Source organism: Etheostoma cragini, chromosome 7, assembly GCF_013103735.1.
Source record: "Etheostoma cragini isolate CJK2018 chromosome 7, CSU_Ecrag_1.0, whole genome shotgun sequence".
NCBI classification, from domain to species: domain Eukaryota; kingdom Metazoa; phylum Chordata; class Actinopteri; order Perciformes; family Percidae; genus Etheostoma; species Etheostoma cragini.
The window spans coordinates 1,855,679-1,879,255 of NC_048413.1; the positions used below are offsets into that span (position 1 = coordinate 1,855,679).

A 23,577-nucleotide genomic window follows, 5' to 3' on the forward strand; every position below is an offset into this window, starting at 1 on the left:
TATTAGAAGGAAAAGCACAACTCGTGGAATAAATGGCTTGAATTACCAAAAGATGCACCTTTAGTCGTCACTTTGATCGCTGCATTATCCAACCGAGCACTTTTTAAACCCCATCTCTCTGTCTGTTTCCTTAAAATCGTAGCACCTCCTACAGGAGAGAGATGGTTTAATGTGATCTAGTGTTTAACTGTCAAACTGTGTATAGAAAAATATGTTTATTTTATGTGTTATTTATCTTGCGAAAGCTGATAAAAAATAAAGGCATCAGATGTTCTTTAAGACCTGAGATGGTGTTATTCTTTCACATTGCCCTACCTTTATAAATCCTAAATTATGGACTTATGTAAGATAATCACCTGTGACACTACACACGTATTACTACACACATTAACTGTGAATGAACGCCCCCTGTCGTCTTTCAGCTGGTACTGCACCCATCGGCTGCTTCTGTCCAAGGTCCTGAATTATTCTCAAACTTACAGTAGTGATCTCAACTTGTCTATCATGCCAGTACTTCTTAATATTCCTCCATTCCGTTTGACTATAGCTTTTATAAAGAAGCCCCACAGAGGCACAGCGTCTCCTGAGTTTACCTCCACCTTCCCCTGGAAAGATTTCCACTGTCATCCTTTTAAACGGCTCAACTAGTTTAATCCTACCGACTGACCACCGCGGATATGGGGACGCGTGTGTTTTAATATTCCCTCACCCTCATGTGCCTGTGTGAATAAAAGCCATTCGTTTTTTGTATTTTTCTACCCACGTAAGAAATGACCAGAAATCGGCTTTAATTGGATTTCTCGGCTGAAAGCAAGCGGCGAGCAGAATGGCCTGGAGCGACTCGGCTGCACCGGCGTGCTGCGCGTCGATATGAAATGATAGGCAGCAGATGGTCCTTTATTTTTTTTTTATTTTTTTTAAACCCTAGAAAGTATTTTTGGGCCCAAATTCCTATCTGTGATCCATTACGCATCGCAGATCCCCTGAGAAGTTGATGCTGGGTTTTCTGAAGTGATTTCGTGGTGTTAAACTGCGGACATGGACAAGAAAGGTAGGAACTCCTTACGACGTCCCACGAGTTGAGATAGGAAGAATAGTCTATGTAGTAAGTAATAAGAAGAATATGCACCATTGTAACAAAACAACAACAATGCACTGTAAAGCTATGTGCTGAAGTGTAGGTGTAAGATGAATCATTTTGTTGTAATAATACTTCCAGATATTCTGTCAAGTTGACAACATTGATCAAAACTAGTCCATCCTGGTAGTAAAGCATGTTTATGATATCTGTGCCATATTTCCGGCTCTTCCTGTGAGGCTATTTACATGAGTGAGATGCCAATAACTGGACCTCAGGCGTGTTCTTTATGCAGGGCCTTGTCACCAGGTGATCATGGGCCTGGTAGGGGATAGTACCGGACTAAATGCTACCACTAAATAAGTAGGTCGCATCTGGTCTATTAATATGAGGCCTCCGGGACAGGATACCTGTCTGTTGCTACAGCCAGGGTCAAATCCTTGCCTAATTGTGTTGGATAATAAACTTTAAGCTGATATTAGTAATGAAATGAAGTGGTGGGAGAGAGAACTCACACTATGTATTACAGCAGTAACTAGCCACAGAGTTGTCTTGATGCAGTGGTAGTAAAGGTATCCTCCTAAACATAAGACCCACGCCTCTATTAGCAAAGAACATTTACTTGCTAAGAATATAATAAATCACAGCATACATTTTGATTTGGTCATGTGATACCTATTTTTTTACTTTCTTGTACTTCACATTCAGGATGCTTTAAAAAAAAACATAGATTAACATAATTGCTGTGGGTTTTTGTTTTTGACAGATGCCCCCCCTGGGGGGGATGGAGGAAAAACAGACACCCTGGGGTCAACTGGCTCCGCCAGAAAAAGAGGAGGGGGGACCAAGAAGGCGATGCAGGCCAACAAGTCGGCGCTCAGGGCCCCCCGAGCTCTTTGCTGCCTCACCCTCAGCAACCCCATCCGCATGGCAGCCCTGGCCCTAGTCGAGTGGAAATATCCTTCTCTGAGTCGGTGCACAGCGGTTTATGTATGTTATGCAGACAGCCTTCCATGCAAATGTATAATGTGTTCACAAGAATCATATGGTAACTCCCGATACAATACGCAATACATGGCTTACATAATATCACAATACAGCAATTGTGCAATAATGTTGATATCGGTCTAACTATGACTACAAAACGCCCGTAAACGGGTTACGTTCAGGTTTTCTTTCTCTATTCACTGCAAGTCCATACTGTTAGAAAACAGCACATTTCTTAAGCAGATGTTTTTTAGTCTGTATATTAATATTACAGAACTATAGAGTAACCATGGGTCTGTAATTTAGACTGAAATGTGGCTGGGGCATCTGGTCCGTTGATAGTTAACTTATGGTCTAGTTTTCCTCATTCATGTGTTGAGCGCTACCTCAGTGAGCCATCAAGTAGCAACTCTGGGAGCAGGGAAATCTACTCAAGAGAGCCTTTTTTAGTCATTAAAATGTCCTGATTTGGCACCAGTGTATCGATTCACCTATCGCACGAAGAAGGACAACATATCGCCGTATCGATATTTTGTCCCACCCCTAGTGTGAAGTATGGTTATGCTGTTGTTCCTATATTCCTGGACAGATGCATTCACGAGGTCTGTTGTGCCCTTAACTGCAATCCTCAAGCCGTTTGATATTTTCATTCTACTTGCTATTTTTGCCAATTGTGTGGCCATGGGCGTCACCAAGCCGTACCCTGACGACGACTCCAACGCTACCAATCACAAACTGGTGAGTTTGTCGGCGGAAAGATATACAGTTGCATAACCTACCTTGTCTCTTTAACTCATTTTGAAAGTTCATGGCAACCTAAGCTTGGTATTAAGGCTCCGATAAGTTTATGTACTGCAATATCTCATGGAATCGCCACAGTATCACATAGTAAGGAAAAGGTGGAAAAAACTGGTGACTTAGTAGAAGAATCTTTATTTCCGCATTATATTCTAGCACAGGTTGTATCGTTGTCAGTTATCTAGTGAGAATTAAACACATACATTGCCACTGTGGTGGAATTTCCAGAAACGCCATGTAGTGGCATGATAAGACTAAAGGGAAAGCTTAGACATCAGGTCATCATAGGTCACAGGACAGGGGACGAGAGTATTCATCCAGTCTCGGATAAGCAAACCTGATTCTGTGCTTGCCTCCCTGTCTCAATAAGGGAGCCTACGTAGACAAATGCATGATAAGGGACTGTTTTTTTCCCCAGGACTATCTTTTTTTGGAGGTCAAGTCGGGTAATCATCCTTTCTTTGGCGCCACCGATAGCTTGAGATGTCACATACTTGATAGTCGGGGCTAGGGATGTAAGCATCAGGAAAAGGCACAGGACCTGAGAGTCGGGGAGGACTCTGCAGACTAGCACATCGTGGTTAAACTGTACTGTCGACCTTAATCTTCTCAATCAAGATCAATAAATGCTTGTGTGTGAGACATCAAAGTCTGAAGAAAGCTGCTACTGGGTTTTTCTATAACAGGAAGAAGGTCCTGGAGGTGTTTCCAGTCTTAGTCTAATAGTTCCTTCTGTTCATTCCCTTATTTGTATGACTGATGCACCCATACATACCCTGCATACTATGCTTTAATGATGCATGGACAAATAGATAGTCAACAGATCGGTCAGACGAGCTGTGAGAGCAAAAAGTGTTTGAAGAGCGATCTAAAGGGCCCGACATGGAGAATGTGACATCAAGTATAGCTTCAATTAGATGCTGAAGCTCTTTGATCATTCAGAGCTTTCTTCTTCTTCTTGGGAACTGAAAGCCTGAAGAAGGTTTTTGACGGCAAGTTGATACCTTTTCAGGGGAACAAATGAAGCTGTTGAGATGTCCATGTGAGGTACAGTGTCTGAGCTTCTTTTGTATGTTCTTATGTTCCTATTTTGAGTATTTTGATTGCGGCAGGTAGCAACAATTAGTGAGAAGGTACAAGTGTCCCGTTGGATGGGAATGGTGTTAGAGGGGGAAGAAGTTGCGCTATGACCTCGTTAAGGTGACCTTATCAGGGATCATGACTGATTTAAACAGCCACCCATCTGCCTCGTCTTTGTCTATTCTCTTTGTCTTTCTCTTTCTGATACATTTTTTTTTCTGGGAATTACAAATTTTCGGGCGGTCAGACTGGAAACAAGCCTGTTTTACTTTGGCATGTCGGAAATATGAAGCAATGGGACCTACAAACAGCTTGACGTGTATTTGGAAAAAGTCACATTTTTTAGAGACAATCCTCCTCCTTAAACCTTGTTTGCAGAGAGAGGAAAAAGCATCCAATATTTGAATTACATTTTAAGTCCTTTTAGTAAAAAGGGTCGCAGGGAGTCAGGGACACACACGCCTAGACGTGCAACAGGATGGATCTCAGGAGATCTCTTTATTGGATTGCAGAAAGCATGTAAGCTGACAGTTTAACATACACTTACCTTCAGTAACTAACTGTATCATCAGGTAAAATCATCCATTTTTTTGCATCGAGTTTTGGTGAATGTTTAAGAGTTTTTTTGGATTCAAGTCATCTTGCACTAAACCACATCATGGCAGGATTATTGTGTCAGCCTGACTTAAGAGCCTAGTGACAGGGGTAGCGGTGATTAGAAGCATTAAGCTGAAGGTTACAGAAAAGGGATCCGGGGACATGCTTAAGCATGGGTTAGGCAGTGGGTTAAGAGGTTAGAAAGCCACCACAGTCAGCCTTTAATGATAGCACGTGGTTTTCAAGAACGCCGCATGAAGAAGTCAGTTAATGCCATTTATTGCTGTATGTGACAAAGAGAAATCCGTTTCCAAATGTCTTTATTTCACTGTGACAATAACTTGACATTTTCTTCAACACTCTTCCATATTCAGCTTTGTCAGACGCACTCGCTGACTTTTACAAATGTCATTGCAATTTTGCCAAACATCTTTACAAGGCCTTTTCTTTTTCGTCTTAGGAACAAGTTGAGTATGTCTTCCTCGTCATCTTCACCATCGAGACCTTCACTAAAATCCTTGCCTACGGTTTAGTCATGCACCCCAGCGCCTACATACGCAGCGGATGGAACTTGCTTGATTTTGTTATCGTCATTGTCGGGTATTTTGGTGCTTTACATAGTCAAGATTTGCATCTGCAAATGTCCTATCCCTAATAAGAAGTAAAGTTCTGACAGTTCTTATGTGTGTGTGTGTGTGTGTGCGCAGGTTGTTCAGCGTGATAGCAGAGGGCATGACAGATCATAAGCCAGGAGAGGCCCATCATGCTGCAGGAAAACCTGGAGGCCTGGATGTCAAAGCCCTCAGAGCGTTCAGGGTGTTACGACCACTTCGGCTCGTATCTGGAGTGCCAAGTGTGTTTTTCATTCATTGCAGTTGTGCGATATGTGTTTTTGCATGTGTGTTCCTGTGCTCCATCGCACATGCGCTGCTGAAAAATGTGTTTGCCTTGTCAGGTTTACAGATTGTGTTGAACTCCATCATGAAAGCCATGGTCCCCCTTCTGCACATCGGTATGTTGGTCATGTTCGTCATCATCATCTATGCTATCATCGGCTTGGAGCTTTTTATCGGCAGGATGCACAAGACGTGCTACTCCACCAGCACAGGTCTGTGCCCCCTAAACTCAAGCCGATTTTCTGCAGTGTTCACATTTCAGGGATGTGTGGGCTCAACGCTGTTCTCTGCTCCAGGTCTCATGGTGGAAGATGATCCGTCACCTTGTGCGTTTGCCGGGAGCGGGCGCTTTTGTGTCGGGAACGGGACCGAATGCAGGGGCAAGTGGGAGGGCCCCAATGGCGGCATCACAAACTTCGACAACGTTTTTTTCGCCATGCTGACAGTTTTCCAATGCATCACAATGGAGGGCTGGACAGATGTTCTCTACTGGGTACACACACATGCTCCTGGGTCCGCCACAGTTCTACATTTGCTGGTTGAATTTAAAGAAAAAGAAATACTTAACTTCTTGTTCTTGTACTTTGTCTCTCTCCACAGATGAATGATGCCATTGGCTTTGAGATTCCATGGGTCTACTTTGTTTCTCTGGTCATCTTTGGATCCTTTTTCATTATCAATCTCGTATTGGGTGTGTTGAGCGGGTAGGTTGGTGACACACTTGGCTTTCTGGGCCTATCTCGTGTGTTATGAGTACGGCAATACCCAGCCCTAGTTATGAGAAACAAAATGAATCCCATACGTTTGTTTTCACTGTTTTTGACTGAGTTTCTTGATCTTGTGTGTGTGTGCACAGAGAGTTCTCCAAGGAAAGGGAAAAGGCCGTGGCGCGTGGTGAGCTGCAGAAGGCACAGGAGAGCAAGCAGATGGAGGAGGACATGATAGGCTACATGGACTGGCTCATAGAGGCCGAGGATGTGGACGAAGAAGGAAACAAACGTCAGTTCAACACAGATTCATGTCGACAAACCCAAATAAATTGTGCGTAGCTTTGTGTTTATACATCACCTGGCTTTTTGACTTCAAAGGTGCTGCGATAGCAAAGAAAAAGATGATGAAGAAGTTCGGCTGGTACAAGCACAGTGAGGATGGTGGAGGTAGGTCAGCTGTCACGGTCTGGTATTGTGTTTGTGTTCTTTACACGATTCTATTTAACAGCCGGTACTTATCTGTTTTCAGCCGAGTCAGACTCAGATGATGATATAGCATACCTCGATGATGACAGTGGGTTCTGTGCTTCTCTCATGTAAGGGAACAGAGAAATAACTGTAATAATAAGCTTTTTTTTTTTTTTAAATCACTGGCATGCAGGCGTTAGTGAAGTCAATTAATGATTTGCTCATTTTCCAGGGCAAAGATGATGGCCAATAGCTTCTGGTAAGATGAGAAAATAAAAAAAGGGCTCATTCCAAAGCGCTCCTTAGGAATTTTATTAGTTGCTACACCCTTTTCAATATGCACACCTCATTCAAAACACTATTGTGTCTCCTTTTTAGCGACCAGTTGTGCCAGTTGAATCACACAATGAGGAAGAACTGCCGTGTGGCCGCCAAGACCAATAACTTCTACTGGTTGGTGCTTCTGCTGGTGTTTCTCAACACGGTGGCCAGCGCCTCCGAGCATTACGGACAGCCAAAGTGGCTGACAGAAATGCAAGGTAAGAATTCATTCCTCCTTTTACTTTAACCTTTGCCGAGCTGTACTCCAAGTCTACACTTGAACTCGCTGATGGTAAACAAAGATATACCTTCTTCTTCTCTGTTTGTCCTTCAGAGCGAGCCAACAAGATCCTGCTGCTGCTGTTCACTCTGGAGATGTTGATGAAGATGTACGCCTTTGGCCTGCAGATCTATTTCATGGCGCTGTTCAACCGCTTTGATTGCTTCGTGGTGTGCGGCGGCATCCTCGAGACGCTGCTCGTTGAGTTGGAATTCATCCCGCCCATCGGCATCTCCGTGCTGCGCTGCATCCGACTGCTCAGGATATTCAAGATGACTCGGTAATTGGCGCCAGAGTTTAGTGGTGAAACATCAGTTGGCCGCATGAGGAAGAAAGCTGTGTTGTAGATGTACCTGCTTTTTTTTTATCATGACTTTGTTCTCTTTGATTTTATTATTTCCAGGCACTGGGCTGCTTTGTCCGACTTGGTCAACTCGCTCCTCAACTCCATGAAGGCTATCTGCTCCCTGCTGCTCCTGCTCTTCCTCTTCCTCATCATCTTTGCCTTGCTGGGCATGCAGTTATTTGGAGGCAAATTCAACTTTGACGAGACTCAGATGAAGAGAAGTACTTTTGACTCCTTCCCCCAGGCTCTGCTCACTTGTTTCCAGGTGATTTAAATCTCCTCTATATTTCACAATGTTACTCTGCTCTTTCCTACTATTGTGGTATCAGTTACCGGTCTCTCACTCCGTCTGTCTAATGTGTTTCTCTTTTCTTTGCAGATCCTCACCGGAGAGGACTGGAACGCTGTGATGTACGACGGCATCATGGCCTATGGAGGTCCTATCTTCCCCAACATGGTGGTGTGCATCTACTTTGTCATCCTCTTTGTCTGTGGTAACTGTATCCTTTTGAAGTCTGAGCATTAAATGATTGGTCTTTAATTCCAACTGCAAAGAAAAGAAATGGGGCTCCTTAATTTTGTGATCAGACATTCTGCTCAATGTCTTCTTGGCCATCGCTGTGGACAACTTGGCAGGAGGCGGCGAAAAGACCAAAGTCGAGTAAGTTTGACATAAGAAAAGATGATAGTGAGCAGTCGCACCGGACACATTTAGAGCTGACCCATCCTTCCATTTCCTGCTGCACTAAATGATCATTTTATTTAGTCCATGCAAAAATATCATTTTCAAACTATTTACCCTTTAGATTAATTGCAGTTTCTTTTTTTCAGGGAGAAAAAGGACGAGGAAGAAGAGTGGGATGATGATGATGAGAAAGAGGATGAAGAAGCAGGGGTAGAGAATATTTTTCTTTCTTTACTGAACATATTGGGCTTCGTTAAAGGGAAATGCCAGACAGCTAATCTTTCGTCCCGTGTGTAGAACGATGAGGACGACTGGCAGGAAAACGAGGAGCTGAGGGCCATCGAAGGACTGGAGGGTGAGCCCGATGCACACCACGCCCTGCAGGAAAAACAGCAGACATGCCGATTAAAGACGTAAACTGTCTCTTAAAACTCTCTTCTTTGCTCTTTATTTAATCATAGGAGTTGCTCCATTAAAGCCTGAGTTCTCAGGGCCCAAAGAGAAGATAGTCCCAATCCCTGATGGCAGCTCCTTCTTCATTCTTGGAAAGAAAAACTGGTAATCTGCGTCAAATCAACCTAATTTTACTGTACTTCTATAACACTAACAATACAGACATTGCACATAATAATCCACTTTCCTTTTGCAATTATCATCCTATTCTCAGTCTGCGAGTCGCCTGCCACAACCTCATCCATCACCCCTACTTCACCAACTTCATTCTCATCTTCATCATCATGAGTAGTATTTCCCTGGCTGCTGAGGATCCAATCAAATCCCACTCATTCAGGAACATAGTAAGAAAGACCACATCAGAGCCTCATACCGGCAAACCATGTCCATCTGCTCATTTTTACCTTCCCAATAAACCAACCCAATACTAAAATCTATTTCCTCTCATCCTCAGGTGCTTGGTTATGCCGATTATGTTTTCACCTCGGTTTTCACAGTGGAGATTGTACTAAAGGTAACGGTTAAGCGGGGTGTGATTTAATAACACATAACGTCTACAACATTTAACTTTGTTTCTTCGCTCCCTCGCTCATGTCTAGATGACAGTCTACGGAGCGTTCCTGCACACTGGCTCTTTCTGTAGAAACGCCTTCAACCTTCTTGACCTGCTGGTTGTCAGTGTGTCCCTCACGTCTTTCTTTTTACAGTGAGTAGATGCCCCTCTAACACCAACTGCACTGTTGTATTCTGACAGAAAAAATCAATAGGAGTCACTGTTGTGTAGCTGTGATGTGTGGAAACAGCGATGTCTCTTTAAAGTGTTTCATTTGCCCAATGCTGTTCTACTCTCTATTTCCCAGTCCAATGTGCCCTATTCTTTTGTATCCTATGTAATTATGTATTTGCTAAAATTTCAGTTTCCTTGACTCCAAATATCTTTGCATTGTTGCTCTCAGTTCAAGTGCTATCTCTGTGGTCAAGATCCTCCGAGTGCTGCGAGTGCTCAGGCCTCTTCGAGCCATTAACAGAGCCAAGGGACTAAAGGTAAACTCTCTTTCATTCATCTTTTTTTTGTTTTTTTCAAATGATATATTAAGTAAGTAAGTGTGTTTATTGCAGGGTTATTGCATTACATTGCCCTTTTTCTGGTGTAATTTGCTATGTATTTAGTGTAAATAAAGTCTAGTTTGTTGCCATTCAAAGCTAACGCGTCTCCGTTGGTGTTCACAGAATGTGGTGCAGTGTGTGTTCGTGGCGATCCGCACCATCGGCAACATCTTAATTGTCACAACACTCCTTCAGTTCATGTTTGCCTGTATTGGAGTGCAGCTCTTCAAGGTACTTGTTCATGATTTGAGCCTTTTGATTTCTACTCTCAGTGGCCACACTATTAGGTACAAACTCTCAAACTTGCTTTTATGCTGCTCATGTTCTCTTTTTGTTGACCCTGTCATAGAGGTTCTTATGAAATTCTATGTTTCAGTATATCATTTTTCTTTTCAGCATTGAGGTCATGGTTAGTGGTGTTGTACTGGACTGCATTCTTGTCCTAGGTGTTTGCCCCCTTAATTATAAACCGGATTTAATTTACACATCTCCAACAATGTCACCAAATCTGAACACTGTGAGCTTTGTAAACAGCGGTTGTATAGAACTGCATTACATTGTGTATTTTACTTTCACCCACTCATTTTTAAAAGGGAAGTGGCCACTGAGTGTTTTTAGTTTTAACTTTCTGTATTTTGTATTTAATGTCACAGGGCAGATTCTACAGCTGCACAGATGAAGCCAAACACACTCCTGACGAGTGCAAGTCAGTTTCCCTTTTCCTCATTTTTCTACACAACATTCAGCTCTTGAGAGTCTATAACATGTCTTCTATTACCCGACCGATATATCGGCCGATATTATTGGCCGATATTAGGCATTTCCCGATCTATCGTATCGCATTTATTATCGAATTCCTCAGAAGCCTTTATAATGACAAATAAATAATTCTGATATATTAAAACGAAAATTTAAAAAATAAAATAAAACGGTAAAACATGGTCAACGATAATATGATTGTCGGTGTTGCATTGTTTGTCCACCGGAGGGCACTCTGAAACTATTTTTAGACATTTTATGTATCAGAACTTTAATACATTTTGATGTTCCTTGGTTCTGTTCTGATAATAAAACAAATTATTAGCACATTATTTTAACGAGAACTCATAAATACCTACAAATAACTAATGTTAGGGACATTTTTGTATGTTTAGTCACGCGTTTCTGGAATTATACATATCGGAATATCGTATTTTTAAATAACCAAACATTTCTTTCGGTATCGGTCATGACCGTCATGTACTGTTTGTATGTGTTTGATTTAAGGGGAACGTTTGTGGTCTATCAGGACGGGGATATGAACCATCCCATGGTGAAAGAGAGGATTTGGGAAAACAGTGATTTCAACTTTGACAATGTGCTCATGGGCATGCTGGCTTTGTTCACTGTGTCGACATTCGAAGGCTGGCCACAGTGAGTAGGAACTTCCATCGTACTACATTGTTTCTATCAATGCAATAGATACTGAAAGGCTGGTGTTATTTATTTTCAACAAATCCCATGAAAATCAAAAATCCAGGATGGATGATTTTGACTGCCAAAACTTTCTGATTTTCCTAATCTGTTTCCGTTCTTACTTAAGATGGAAATCTGTAAAAATTGGTCCCAAATATGTAGTTTAATTTTGATAAATGGCTCAGTAATGACGTAGAAGAGCCGGGCACTTGAGGATTTACAAAATATTATTAACAGCAGGGAATAGTGTTTTTCTCAGGGACTATTTTCTGCTGTGAATTGATACATGTGTAGTGTCTATTGGAGTTATGTGGGGTTAATTCAAAAATAAATGAATTACATTATTATTATTATATTGAAGGAGTATGTCACCTAATACAACAGTGTGGTTTATTTATGTTTTTTTTTTAAAACAATGGAGCTCCATGAGGAATACGGAATATCAGTTTGGCAACACTTTTCAACCCTTTGTTACATTTTCTCTTCGGATGGGATTTGTGACAATAATAATGATAAAATGTAGAAAAAAAAAAAAAAACTATAACCAGGCTTTATAGTCTTTAAATCAATGTTTGGCTATAGAATTTGTCCTCACTGTTGTGTTTTTTTGTATAAAGGCTCCTTTACCGGGCCGTGGACGCCAACGCCATCAATCGAGGGCCCATTTACAACTACCGAGTAGAAATCTCCATCTTTTTCATCATCTACATCATCATCATCGCCTTCTTCATGATGAACATATTCGTGGGTTTTGTCATCATCACATTTCGAGAGCAAGGCGAGGCCGAATTCAAAAACTGTGAGCTCAACAAAAATCAAGTTAGTTACCTCACTTATTTACACTAATTAAATAAATAATTACATGCGGTACATGTTTCATTTTTCAAAAGTAAATGGTGATCGTGCTTTCTTCTTTTTTCCCACCTGTGCGCAGCGCCAGTGTGTGTACTATGCTCTCAAAGCTCAGCCTATAAAGATTTACATTCCTAAAAACCCGTCCCAGCTCAAATTCTGGAGAATTATCAACTCCAGCCAGTTTGAATACATCATGTTTGTGCTGATTCTGGGAAACACCCTCACCCTGGCTGTTCAGGTAACATTTCCACAACCCCTTGATGAAATACAGAAATGTCCACTGGTTTTAGTGTTGCGATAGAACATTTAGTGTTTTTGCTTCTCTCTCCCAGCATTACGAGCAGTCTAAACTGTTCACCTCCATCATGGACATCCTCAACATGATCTTCACTGTGGTTTTCACTATCGAGATGGTTATCAAGTTACTTGCCCTGCGGGTTCATGTGAGGTTTCACTCTCTTACCTTTTGAAGACTGTCAACGCTGTCTGTTTTTGACTCACTGTGCGTCTTCTGTCCTTCGCAGCACTATTTCATCGATCCGTGGAATTCTTTTGACGCTTTGATTGTCGTGGGGAGCGTGTTGGACATTGCCGTCTCTGAGTTAAGCGTAAGTTTGTTCCACGAGCTGACAAAATAAAAGCTCTAAAGCTATGTCCCAGTGTTCCTTCTACTGCTGTGGAGAAATAGTGGGATGTACTGTCTTAGAGGCTTGATAAGAGCCTGTAGTGGAACTCTTTTCTGTTTGGTCTCTGTTAATGCGATGAGTTGGACGCAGAATAAATGTTCTGTGAAAAATGAGAAGGTTACATGATCCATTCATTACCTTCTTGTCTCAAACTAAAATTCCAATTTGTTATTGGCTCAAAAAAGTTAAGGATGATTTTTAAAAAAACGTCACATCAACATTGGGTTCATGTTCAGGTTTTTGTTGCAGCAAGAGTATGACATTCATCATGACACAACTACGAAAACACACCACAACATTAGCAGCAACAATTGTTCAATACTCAAATTTCCAGAACCCTTAATAATATTACCATAACTACTTAAAGACTTTAAAAAAGAGCCCTTTGTGTAGAAAGCAGTTCATGTGTTATTTGGAATAAAACCCAGAAGAAAACCAGTTGCCAGAATCAAAAGGTATCCTATGTGTATCCTCTGTATTTTTTTTATGGTAATTCTGGGGGGTTTGGTTGGTATTTTATAGGCCGATTCCAGTATTTTTTAGAATAAATGTATTGAAGTTTTTTTCCAACCCAAAGAAATTAGAATTTCTCCACTGTATTCCCAGCAGTGTGGCGACAACTTTAAAACAATATTATATAAAACTGAACTGTTAATTGATACACAATACAAAAATCCAAACAATCATCCATTGAAATGTTTTTTTAATTTTATTTTTACTTCAAAGATTTAACCATTTGATGGCTTTTTAATCACTTTCCTCTTTTGTTGATTCCCTGAAATATGGATCCAGGGAGGAGGCGGCCATGGTGAGGTGAGAGCTGAACACAACCACTAATACTCCAAACGTTTTCTTTGGATTCATACTTTGAGAGACTATATGTACGAGCACTGTAACCCATACGTTTATTCACCTGGTTTTGCCTCAACACAGTTTTTTTCTGTTCTAGGGTAAAGGAGAGAGTGGAAAAGTGTCCATCACATTTTTCCGTCTATTCCGAGTCTTGAGGTTGGTGAAACTGCTCAGCAAAGGAGAGGGCATCCGAACGCTTCTCTGGACTTTTGTAAAGTCGCTCCAGGTAAGTGAATATTTCACATAACACAAAGGATTCGCTGTTTTCATGGCTCATATGAACTGATTTTCTGTAATTGTGCCTTTGACTTTCTTCTACTCAGGCCCTGCCTTATGTTGGTCTGCTCATCGCGATGATCTTTTTCATCTACGCTGTGATTGGCATGCAGGTGAGTCTCTCTTATTAAAGTGATCCAGGAGTTAAATGGTCTCATATCCACCAACTTAAAACTATATATAAAACATACATGACAGTCTACCCACACTTGACTAAGTTTTTCCTAGTCATATTGATGGCTATGGCTGTAGCTGTTTGTTTCTTACAGTGCACTGTTGTCTCCTTTCAGACATTTGGGAAAGTGGCCATCGATGACGACACACATATCAACAGAAACTGCAACTTCCAGACTTTCTTCATGGCTGTTCTGGTGCTCTTCCGGTGAGCCATTTTAGCCAGAAAGAGACACATTTTAATAGAGCTTTCAAAGGGTTATTGATACTTGCGCAATTGATACTTGCATACATTTGCTAACAGGAGTGAGTCATGCCCCAACACAATATTTCAAAAGCCGAATAATGTCATTCTCTTTCTTTGAAACAAGATGTGAAAGATCTTAGTGAAGGCATTAAATACAGGTGAAATGAAAAGGCTGCCCTGTCTCTGTGTCTGTGTAGGTGTGCCACAGGAGAGCAGTGGCAGGAGATCATGCTGGCAGCTCTGCCGGGCAGACGCTGTGACCCAGAAGCCGACACTGAGCCTGGTGAAGAGTTCTCCTGCGGTAGCAACTTGGCCTACATCTACTTCATCAGCTTCTTCATGCTCTGTGCCTACCTGGTGAGTGAAGCCGAGGACGATTAAGGATTTGGGTTTTTTTAATCACTAGGTTTTCAGGTCATTTTCAAGTAGAACACATTCCATCCTTTTGATATAACTTAATACAGCCTGATGACTGCGAATTAAATCTAGGTATAATTAATTCAGATTAATTCAGCCTGTAAAACAGTTTTTTTTTGTGTCAAGTGGGATTAAAGTCAGATAAAAGTACAGAGGATAGAATTGCTGCAACTGAGTGGTAACCGTTTTAGAAAGCTAACCCTGCCTTCTCCAGTTCCCAGCTCCTCAGAGAACTCCCACATCTGTGGATTTTGTCAATCCAGACAGCAGGGCTAAATCAACAAAATCCTTATTTAAATGGGTGAGAATAGTTTGGTAACTTTTCCATGACTTCGGTGCTATTTTAAGACATTAAAACAGGTTCAGTGAAGGTGACTTTGAACCTGCAGAATGTACGAGCAGGGTCTAATCTGACATTTACTGACATATTTTAGCTGCTGCAGACCTGGATTTACAGTATTGGCTGTTACAGATTACCTGTTTAAGATTAGCATCAATGCCATCTAATAATAGAGTGTAATGAGGACCTTGAATTCCCTTACAGTAAAAAAAAATGTCAGCAAGTTCCCACGCTGAAATGTCTTTACTTAGCAAAGAGAAGTGAATTTGCACAGAGGCCAACCTTCCACATTTCATGCACTCCATCTATTTTATAATGTTGATTTGAGACCACCATCACAGTTCTCATCTCCAGTTCTCAGTTTCCTTGAAGCCAGACCATCCAGGTTCATGTCTCTTTGTGTGTGTCTTAGTTTGCTTCCATGGTAGAGACCCATTGGGATGCGCCCTGGCTGCTAAAATAGACCCTGAACCCTTTGTCCTGCTGGGGTTTTGTGACCTATACGTCTTTATGAAGGCCACTCTGATAATCGCACACATGTGGAAGCAAACACATACTAATGTAAAACATTAGATCATCATAAATTAGTTTAAAAGTCTTGTTTTTATACGTGGCAGGCTGTTCACAAGTTGTTGTGTTTCTGTCCTCTCTGTCCAGATCATCAACTTGTTCATTGCCGTCATCATGGACAACTTTGAGTACCTGACACGAGACTGGACGGTGCTCGGCACTCACCACCTGGACGAGTTTAAGAGAGTTTGGTCTGACTACGATCCAGAAGCCACGTATGATTCGTTTCTCTTTAACCGTCTGCTCTTCTGTTTGTCCCCACTACATATTCCCAGAATATTCGTATCTTTCTGTAAATGTCTGTTTGTCTGCCTCTCGCAGCGGTCGTATAAAACACATCGACGTCGTCACGTTGCTGCGTAGGATTCAGCCACCTCTTGGTTTTGGGAAACTGTGTCCTCATCGGGTTGCATGCAAGGTAAGTCGACATAAATTCAGCGCCGCACACTTGACGTGAATAACATGAGCAGATGGATAGCTCTCACTCCTTCTGCCTCGTGCTCTCTCAGAGACTGGTTGCGATGAACGTCCCACTGCACACCGACGGAACAGTCACCTTCAGCGCTACTCTGTTTGCTCTTGTGCGAACCTCACTCAAGATCAAAACTGAAGGTTAGATCTCGTACACATACATAGACAGAAACCCCCGTTGTGTTGTGTCTGTCGTATCTGAGTCAGAGTTGTTAGGCTGCTTTTTCACTTAAAGGTTGTATTCCTGTCGTTCCCCTCAGGCCCCATCGACCAGCAGAACGAAGAGCTGAAGCTGATCATTAAGAAGCTCTGGAAACGCACCAAGCCCAAGCTCATTGATGAAGTCATTCCTCCCCCTAGAGGTACAACAAGAATTGACATAGCTCTCAGCTTGATTAAAAAAACATCGTCAAAGCAGAAATCATGCCTGCATTGGAATAAAATCACTTTTCAAAAATATATTGTATGGTCTTCACTTGAACTTCCACATTTCACATTTTTCCACATCACTAACTTCCTTTTTTTCCTCCTCAGGGGAAGAGGTGACTTGTGGGAAGTTTTACGCCAGCTTTTTGATTCAGGACTATTTCAAAAAGTTCCGCAAGAGAAAGGAGAGGGAGAGGAAATCCAAAAGGAAGGACAGGGCGGCTTCACTGCAGGTCACACAAATTGTGCTTTTCACTTTAAAGATCCCATTCCGACATGTAAAAATACTCCACTTTAAATAATAATTATTCTCTAACACGTTTTCTTTTCCACAAGATAGTTTAAGTTACTTTGTTAAAGATCCAAAAATGAATCTACGAACACGCTATTTTTAATTTTTTTTTTTTTAAGTTTACCTACTAGACATAAGACGTCTCCTATGTCCCTGAAAAGGTCATTCTTGATATTTGCACTGGGGGTTATAAGTTAAATATAAAAATCACATTTGTGTAAGTTACATACTCAAACTCGATTGGCTCCATACTCGATGTCACAGAATCGTGCTCTGACGGACTCATGATAAACTCCGATTTAATGTGAGCACAAAAAAACCTTCCTCAGTGTCAAACTCTGCACAAACTCCCTTCTGCATAGAGAAGACGAAGTGTGGAAATGGACTTTAACTTTGTTGGTACTTTATGGATATTTGCAGTGTTGGAATGTTACTTACAATTTTAAAGGAACTTGGACTTTACTCAAGTTTTTTCCATTTTATGCTACTTTATAATTCTACCCCACTACAGTCAGTGGCAAATACTGTGCTTTTTACTCTACTATATTTATTTGACAGGTTTAGCTACTTTGACAAATCCGATTTTTAATCCAAACTTAAATCCATTAATAAATATAGAAAGCAAAATATTATTCTTATGATTATCATTAAACTACCCAGCAGCATATGACGTGATTAAATTAACCTCAACAATACCATGATGAACCCATTAATGCTTCACTAATCCTAATTCAGTAATATAATATAGGACTATAAGAATCTGAAATGTAGTACATTCTGATGTTGATACTTTTATAGTTTTACTTGGTGATTTTTAATGCAGGACCTTTCCTTGTAGTATTGCTACTTTCAGTCCAGTTAAGGAATAGACTGATTTGATATTTTGGTCACGTTTTACTTGAAGGTACAGTATCTACCAAAGAGGGACATAAAACTGTCATGAACATGTCATAAACATTACAAACCAGTCATAAAGGTTTATGACAGAATGCTTATGTTATGTTAGGGTTCATGTGTCATCACTGTGCAATGACAGTGTCATGTGTCACTCTTGTGTCACCTTCAAGTATAATAATTCTTCCACCACTTGATATTTGCTAGAGTGTCATTAGAAACACTGGTATGTTGCTGTATGTTAACGTTTAGAAGTATATTGTGTTCTCAGCTCGGGCTGCGGACGCTGCAGGACCTGGCTCCAGAGATGCGTATTGCGATGGCCTGTGACCTGGAAGAAGAGGAGGCCGTGGAGGGGGAGATGACCGGTGATGACATATTCGACAGCGAGCATGGAACTTCTGCAAACCCGACGCCCGCCAATGCATCGCTGCCACCTATAGACACACTGGTAGAGCAGGTAGCTTTGCTCATGGAACCTCCGCCCAAGAAAGCCAACTGGGGTGTGATCACAGAGCAGGTGATTGGCCTGCAGGAGCACCAGAAACCAGGGTCAGGGCTGGCGGGAGTCAGCGTTGTAACAGAGCAGCCTGCGAGGTCCAATCCTCGGCCCATCAGGTGTGTTTCTCTCATTTTATACAAAACTGGGTTCATTACATTATATGACCATTTACACTTTAATACTGATTGTTTTTGAAATGACATAATGAGTCGTTTCTTCTCCTGTTCAGGGTGGACTCCATCAGCGAGTTGCCTCCTCCTTCTCCTCCTCGTCTTCCTCCTCCTCCTTCCCATGACAAAGCAGAGGTCGTAGTTGGAGGACCAGTCGTGGTTGGAGAACCGGTCGTGATTGGAGAACCGGTCGTAGTTGGAGAACCGGCCGTAGTTGGAGAACCAGTTGTCGCTCAAGAACCGGTTGTAGTTGAAGAACCAGTTGTGGCGGCTACAAACGGAGTAGCGGAGCAGGATTATAGCTCAGCAGGGGATGCTGCAAACCTACCATCAGTAGACAGGTAAGACACAAGCAAGGGGGAAAAGAGAGAGATACAGCATTTATAATACATGACTAGACTAGACTCTGCAGAACAGCAAATACAGATATTTTCCAAAATGTCAAACTGGTCCTTTGAGAATATTACAATACGCTCAAAGTCTTTATTTGGATCTTATAGGTACATGTATCCAGAAGCTGTCTCTCCTGAGCCAGGCTACCATGGACAGACCCTGGAAAGAGCTGGCAGCATCGGGGGGATACACTACGATACTCATGGAAACAGCTTTGATAGCAATGGTTATAATGACACCAACATGAATGGAAGTGTCATTGAAAGCCCCATTCCCTATGCCACAAATGGATATAATGGCAATGGATACTCAGACCAGAGCAACGGCAGTATCATTAGCATCAATGGGAATGGAAGTACAATAAACGGCATGGAAAATGGCAGCACTTTCGGTGGCTACACTGGGAATGGCTACAGTGGAAATGAGAATGGCACAAATTTCAGGAGACGACTGCTTCCTCCCTTACCAAGAGGTGAGTAATACCTTCTTTATTAGGGGGCAATTTTGTCAATATTATAATTTGGTACGTTATACAGAATGGTACAATACAATACAGCTGGCTGGGAACAATGCTGTGGAATTTTCACAAGTAATATGCATGGGATTGTAGTCACAGACTGAATACTAATGCTCAAGGCTGGATTAGCAACCAGGTAGTTCTGGCAGCCGCTATACAGTAGCGGTTCCCAACCCGGGTTATGTGTACCCCAAGGGGGTACTTCTGCTGTTGCCAGGGGGTACACGGAAAGATGTGGACCAATAAGGAATAGTGTTGTTTGGAGCATACATTGGGGAATTTTTGAAGCGGTACGTGAGTACTTCTGATGGCTGTGGGGGTACTTCAGACCAAAAAGGCTGGGGACCACTGGTCTAGAGCCTCAGACTCTATAGTATTGGTTCGTGGTAGTTTGACCAATGGCAGATTTGCACCACTAAAGCAGAGTATCACCTAAAATATTGAGGAAAACGTCACCCCCCATTTAAGCTTAAACACACCACTTCACATATTATAAGATTTATTATGGTGCATTCATTGTCTTTAACCAAAAGTTGCACAAACACAAGTTAAATAGGGCCATGAGGCCCCCTAGTGGACTAGTTCTGCACTGTTAATGCTGAATCCCTCCACACTGGGTTGTAGTCTTGCATCCTGGACAGTGTCCTAACACTTTCCTGCTTGTTGTTTCAGGTCGTACGCCGTCCTTTAATTTACAGTGTCTGAGACCACAGACCAATGGGGACGACCTCCCCATCCCTGGGAACTACCGTGGAAACCCATCTCCGTTCAGATCCCGTCTACAGGTAAAGCAACAGCACACACACTCTCATCATGTTCATTCATACCCCATGAAGTGTGTCTCATCTTGTTTCATGGTCTTCTCCTGCTCATGCTTTCTTGTGTCAGACCCAGTCCAGCCTGGACGCCCGACCCAGCAGTGTGTCCTCGATGACATCCGCCTCCTGGGTGAACACCACATCAGCTGGCACCGCTACTCTTCCAGGATTAATGGGCCCCGCAGGACGCAGAGGCAAGCTCATCTACAGCCCTATGATCCTTGTGGACGAAGCCACGGGCAACAGCCAGCCGCTGTGGGGTGACGGCTCTGCCAGCCTCCCTGCAGGGAGCAGGGCACCTGGCTGGTACCCCGGTCAGACCAGGACCTTGGGCAGCATGAGGATGCCACCAGTCAACCAGGGCTTCTTAGACAAAGGCAGTGCAGACAGTCTGGTCGAGTCGGTGAGTAATAATACAATTAATTAATCCTGCAAGGGAAATTACAATGTTTTTCTCCCTGTTGGTTTTATTATACACATTACACACATGCTCAGTACCTATACGTGCACTAATGGAGAGATTTCAGAGTGAGGGGGCTGCCCATGGAAAGATGCCCTGAGTTTGGTGCATTGCTCAATAGCACCTTGGCAGTGTCCAGCTACCAATCCACCCCCATACTTTGGTCTGTATGGGGACTTGAACCAGCAACCCTTCCATTCCCAACCCACCAATAGCAGCCACCAGTATCTACAACTAATAAACATATATACACTATTTTAAATAGTGGCCAACAGCAGTTTGATGTTGAGTTTTGTTTTATTTTATCTTTTTTTTGTTTTTTACCAATGTTTTTCTCATCTAAATACACATTTGTAGTAAAGGACAGGTTCATAATTTGTCTACACAGTAGTCAATAGAGGAAATAGTCTAAAAAGACTGTAACTTTGGAAGATACTCACTTGATGTGACTAACTTAGGCTGCAGAGACCTTACATTAACTGCAGATCATCTTTGGAATATACAGTACCTTTGCACAGAAAAACACTTTGGAGTTTGTCCCCTATCAACTTTTTATTGCAAGCACATTAGGAAGGCATCTATTAATGGCATGTATGAGCAGGAGGAATGATTACAGCAAGAAAAACCTGTACAACCTTTCATATGGGCACCACACTAGAACTCTTGAAACATTGTGAAACTGTCCTTTCATACAACAGGCATACTCTGATTTATACTGTAAATACTATACGCATAAGAGACATTTTTAGAAGATTACACATGAAGGATGTCACAGTGGTATATATATATAATATATTTTACAATCGACTACACATAAGCAGTAAAAAGACAAAACTGACTTTAAATGCTGATACTGTAATCTTAGTTATCGGTGCACCACTGAGACAAAGTCTTAGTCTCCATTTGCTGTTACTGCGCTGTTTACATTAGAAAAAAAGTGACTTTTTCAGCTGATTACATTTTTGTGCATTGAACATTATAATTAGATAGACATGCATGTTTCTGTTTGCGTGTTAGAGAGAATAAGTTGCTGTAATTCTGGTCTTACATCCTTGTTCCTCTGCTCTTGCTCTTCCCTGCTGACGTCAGATCCTGATCTCCGAGGGTCTCGGTGTCTACGCCAGGGACCCCAAGTTTGTGAACTTTGCCAAGCGGGAGATAGCGGAAGCCTGTCAAATGAGCATGGACGACATGGAGCTCGCTGCCACCGACCTCATAGCTCGCGGAGCCGGTCAGTCCATTTCTCGCTTCGAGGAGGACCTGGCTGATGAAATGAACTGCGTGATTTCTTACTGAAATCAGCAAAACTACGAACACTACGACTGCAGTGCTAAATGTGACAGAAAACTCTGTCTCTTAGCATTACAATGGCAGTGGACCTTTTTTTTTTTTGCATTGTATTCTCATTTTGTACTGTACTTGAATTGTTATCACTTCATGCACCTGTATAAACTGTACAAAAATAGAAAAATATTGTCCTATAAGATCCATAAAACATTGATACGTTGTTACCCAAACAAAAGTGAGTGTCCAACAGCATTCACTATTTTAGATAATACTGAATATTCAATATGCAACCTGAAAACTCATTGGAAATAAAGCGCTATGTTTTCTCAACTGTCTGTTTTATTCTATATTTTGTTCCAGTCATTGTGCTCATGCAGTAATAACATATTTAATTCCGGACAGCGTATTTCAGCTGAAAAGGTCCTTTTTTTTCTTCACAGCAGTGCTGTAAGGAAAGTACTAAACTGCAGCAAAAGCACAAAAGAGTTAATTATGCAACCAGCCATTAATGGGCCCGGCAGATGGTAAACATCTGGGTTCCACTTCCCCTTTTAGATAAAAAACAATAACCCAAATGGTGTGCAGTTCACTGCTGAATTAAACACTGTATCCATTGTTATCTGTGTGGTGTTTGCATGAATGTAGAAAACCTGAACTCTTCTTCTTTCTCCAGCGTGTGTGCAGACTGAGGTTCGCCTACAAGGTCTACAAAGAAAGGAAAATACACTCTTCTAATAATACATGCATCTGATGTGTGGTAATGCCTGTTCATGACCAGCAGCGCTTCTAGAACCTTCACTGACCTTTTATATATTTCCCCTTTCCATCCCTCTGCTGGAGCTCCACACACTCTCAGTGCGCTCCTCTGCATTATACGCCCGGGGGCAACCCTTAGAATAAAGCTGCGCTGCGATTGGACAGAGCGCCCGGCTCGTCCAATGATGCTTCTGACGTAAAGACGCTTCTTCACACGTCCTCGCCCGGTTCGTGACGCAGTCCCGCTCTTCCTCCCGCGCGTCTCCCTCCCCCTGGGCTGTTCCGGATGAGACGCCTCCCTCCTTCCGCCCCTCTGATCCTCTTATCAGCGAGTAAGCGGCCAAGATGGATGTTGTAAACCAGGTAAGGCTTTGTGTGTGCGTGGGGAAATTCTCTATTTAATTGTGGTTTTGTTCGGTTGGTGATGTTCATAACCAATCATTTTCCTTTTTCAATGCAATCAAAGTCAGATGCTGTTTTGCCCCAGATCCGCAGAACCTCACGTTTTTTTAATGCAGTGCTTTTCCGTTACCTTGGAGTCGAAATTGTCATTTATGAATTCATCTCTGAGGATATGCAGCACGGCAGAGCGCAGTGGACGTGGCCAGTCTTTCACCACTGCTGCTGCGGTCCATAAGACGGAGGGGCCCGCTGACAGTCCCCCAAAGAATGTCCAGAGATTACCGCAGCAGTGACATCCAGCAGCGGGACCACAGGATGGAGCCCGTTATCTCCAGGGATTCGGCTAATTGATTTAGACCGCTCGCATGTCAATTAGCCCGCTGTTGCTATGATAACGAGTATGATTGATGTCCACGGGCCTCGATGGTGTTCGGATCGCCGCAGTAGGCCCGGACCCGGAGGGGGACGTCGGGCTCTCAGAGAGCTGATGGGCTCTATGACAAAGCCAACC

General features: G+C 42.3%; 2 protein-coding genes across 2 annotated transcripts in view; both read left to right on the forward strand.

Moving 5' to 3' along the window:
- The first annotated feature begins 522 nt into the window (after window positions 1-522).
- On the forward strand, window positions 523-22,078 carry cacna1fa (calcium channel, voltage-dependent, L type, alpha 1F subunit a). The gene is made up of 47 exons (XM_034875535.1): window positions 523-1,051; window positions 1,845-2,034; window positions 2,698-2,803; window positions 5,001-5,140; window positions 5,248-5,393; window positions 5,496-5,648; window positions 5,733-5,929; window positions 6,037-6,140; window positions 6,293-6,435; window positions 6,525-6,593; window positions 6,676-6,742; window positions 6,847-6,873; window positions 6,993-7,153; window positions 7,270-7,495; window positions 7,619-7,826; window positions 7,941-8,061; window positions 8,150-8,222; window positions 8,393-8,456; window positions 8,544-8,601; window positions 8,708-8,804; window positions 8,914-9,043; window positions 9,154-9,213; window positions 9,299-9,405; window positions 9,656-9,743; window positions 9,930-10,037; window positions 10,460-10,512; window positions 11,073-11,219; window positions 11,879-12,080; window positions 12,196-12,354; window positions 12,449-12,559; window positions 12,641-12,724; window positions 13,595-13,615; window positions 13,752-13,880; window positions 13,978-14,043; window positions 14,221-14,312; window positions 14,549-14,708; window positions 15,766-15,893; window positions 16,000-16,096; window positions 16,188-16,290; window positions 16,410-16,511; window positions 16,684-16,808; window positions 18,033-18,379; window positions 18,493-18,774; window positions 18,934-19,298; window positions 20,016-20,128; window positions 20,232-20,564; window positions 21,711-22,078. The coding sequence occupies exons 1-47, from the start codon at window positions 1,039-1,041 to the stop codon at window positions 21,915-21,917; spliced, it is 6,282 nt and encodes a 2,093-aa protein (XP_034731426.1). The 5' UTR covers window positions 523-1,038; the 3' UTR covers window positions 21,918-22,078.
- An 800-nt stretch (window positions 22,079-22,878) lies between these two features.
- sypb (synaptophysin b) overlaps window positions 22,879-23,577 on the forward strand; it is a 12,349-nt gene continuing 11,650 nt past the window's right edge. The window contains exon 1 of the mRNA XM_034875583.1: window positions 22,879-23,027. Coding sequence (XP_034731474.1) covers window positions 23,010-23,027 — 18 coding nt within the window. The 5' untranslated portion in view covers window positions 22,879-23,009. The remainder of the gene's footprint in view (window positions 23,028-23,577) is intronic.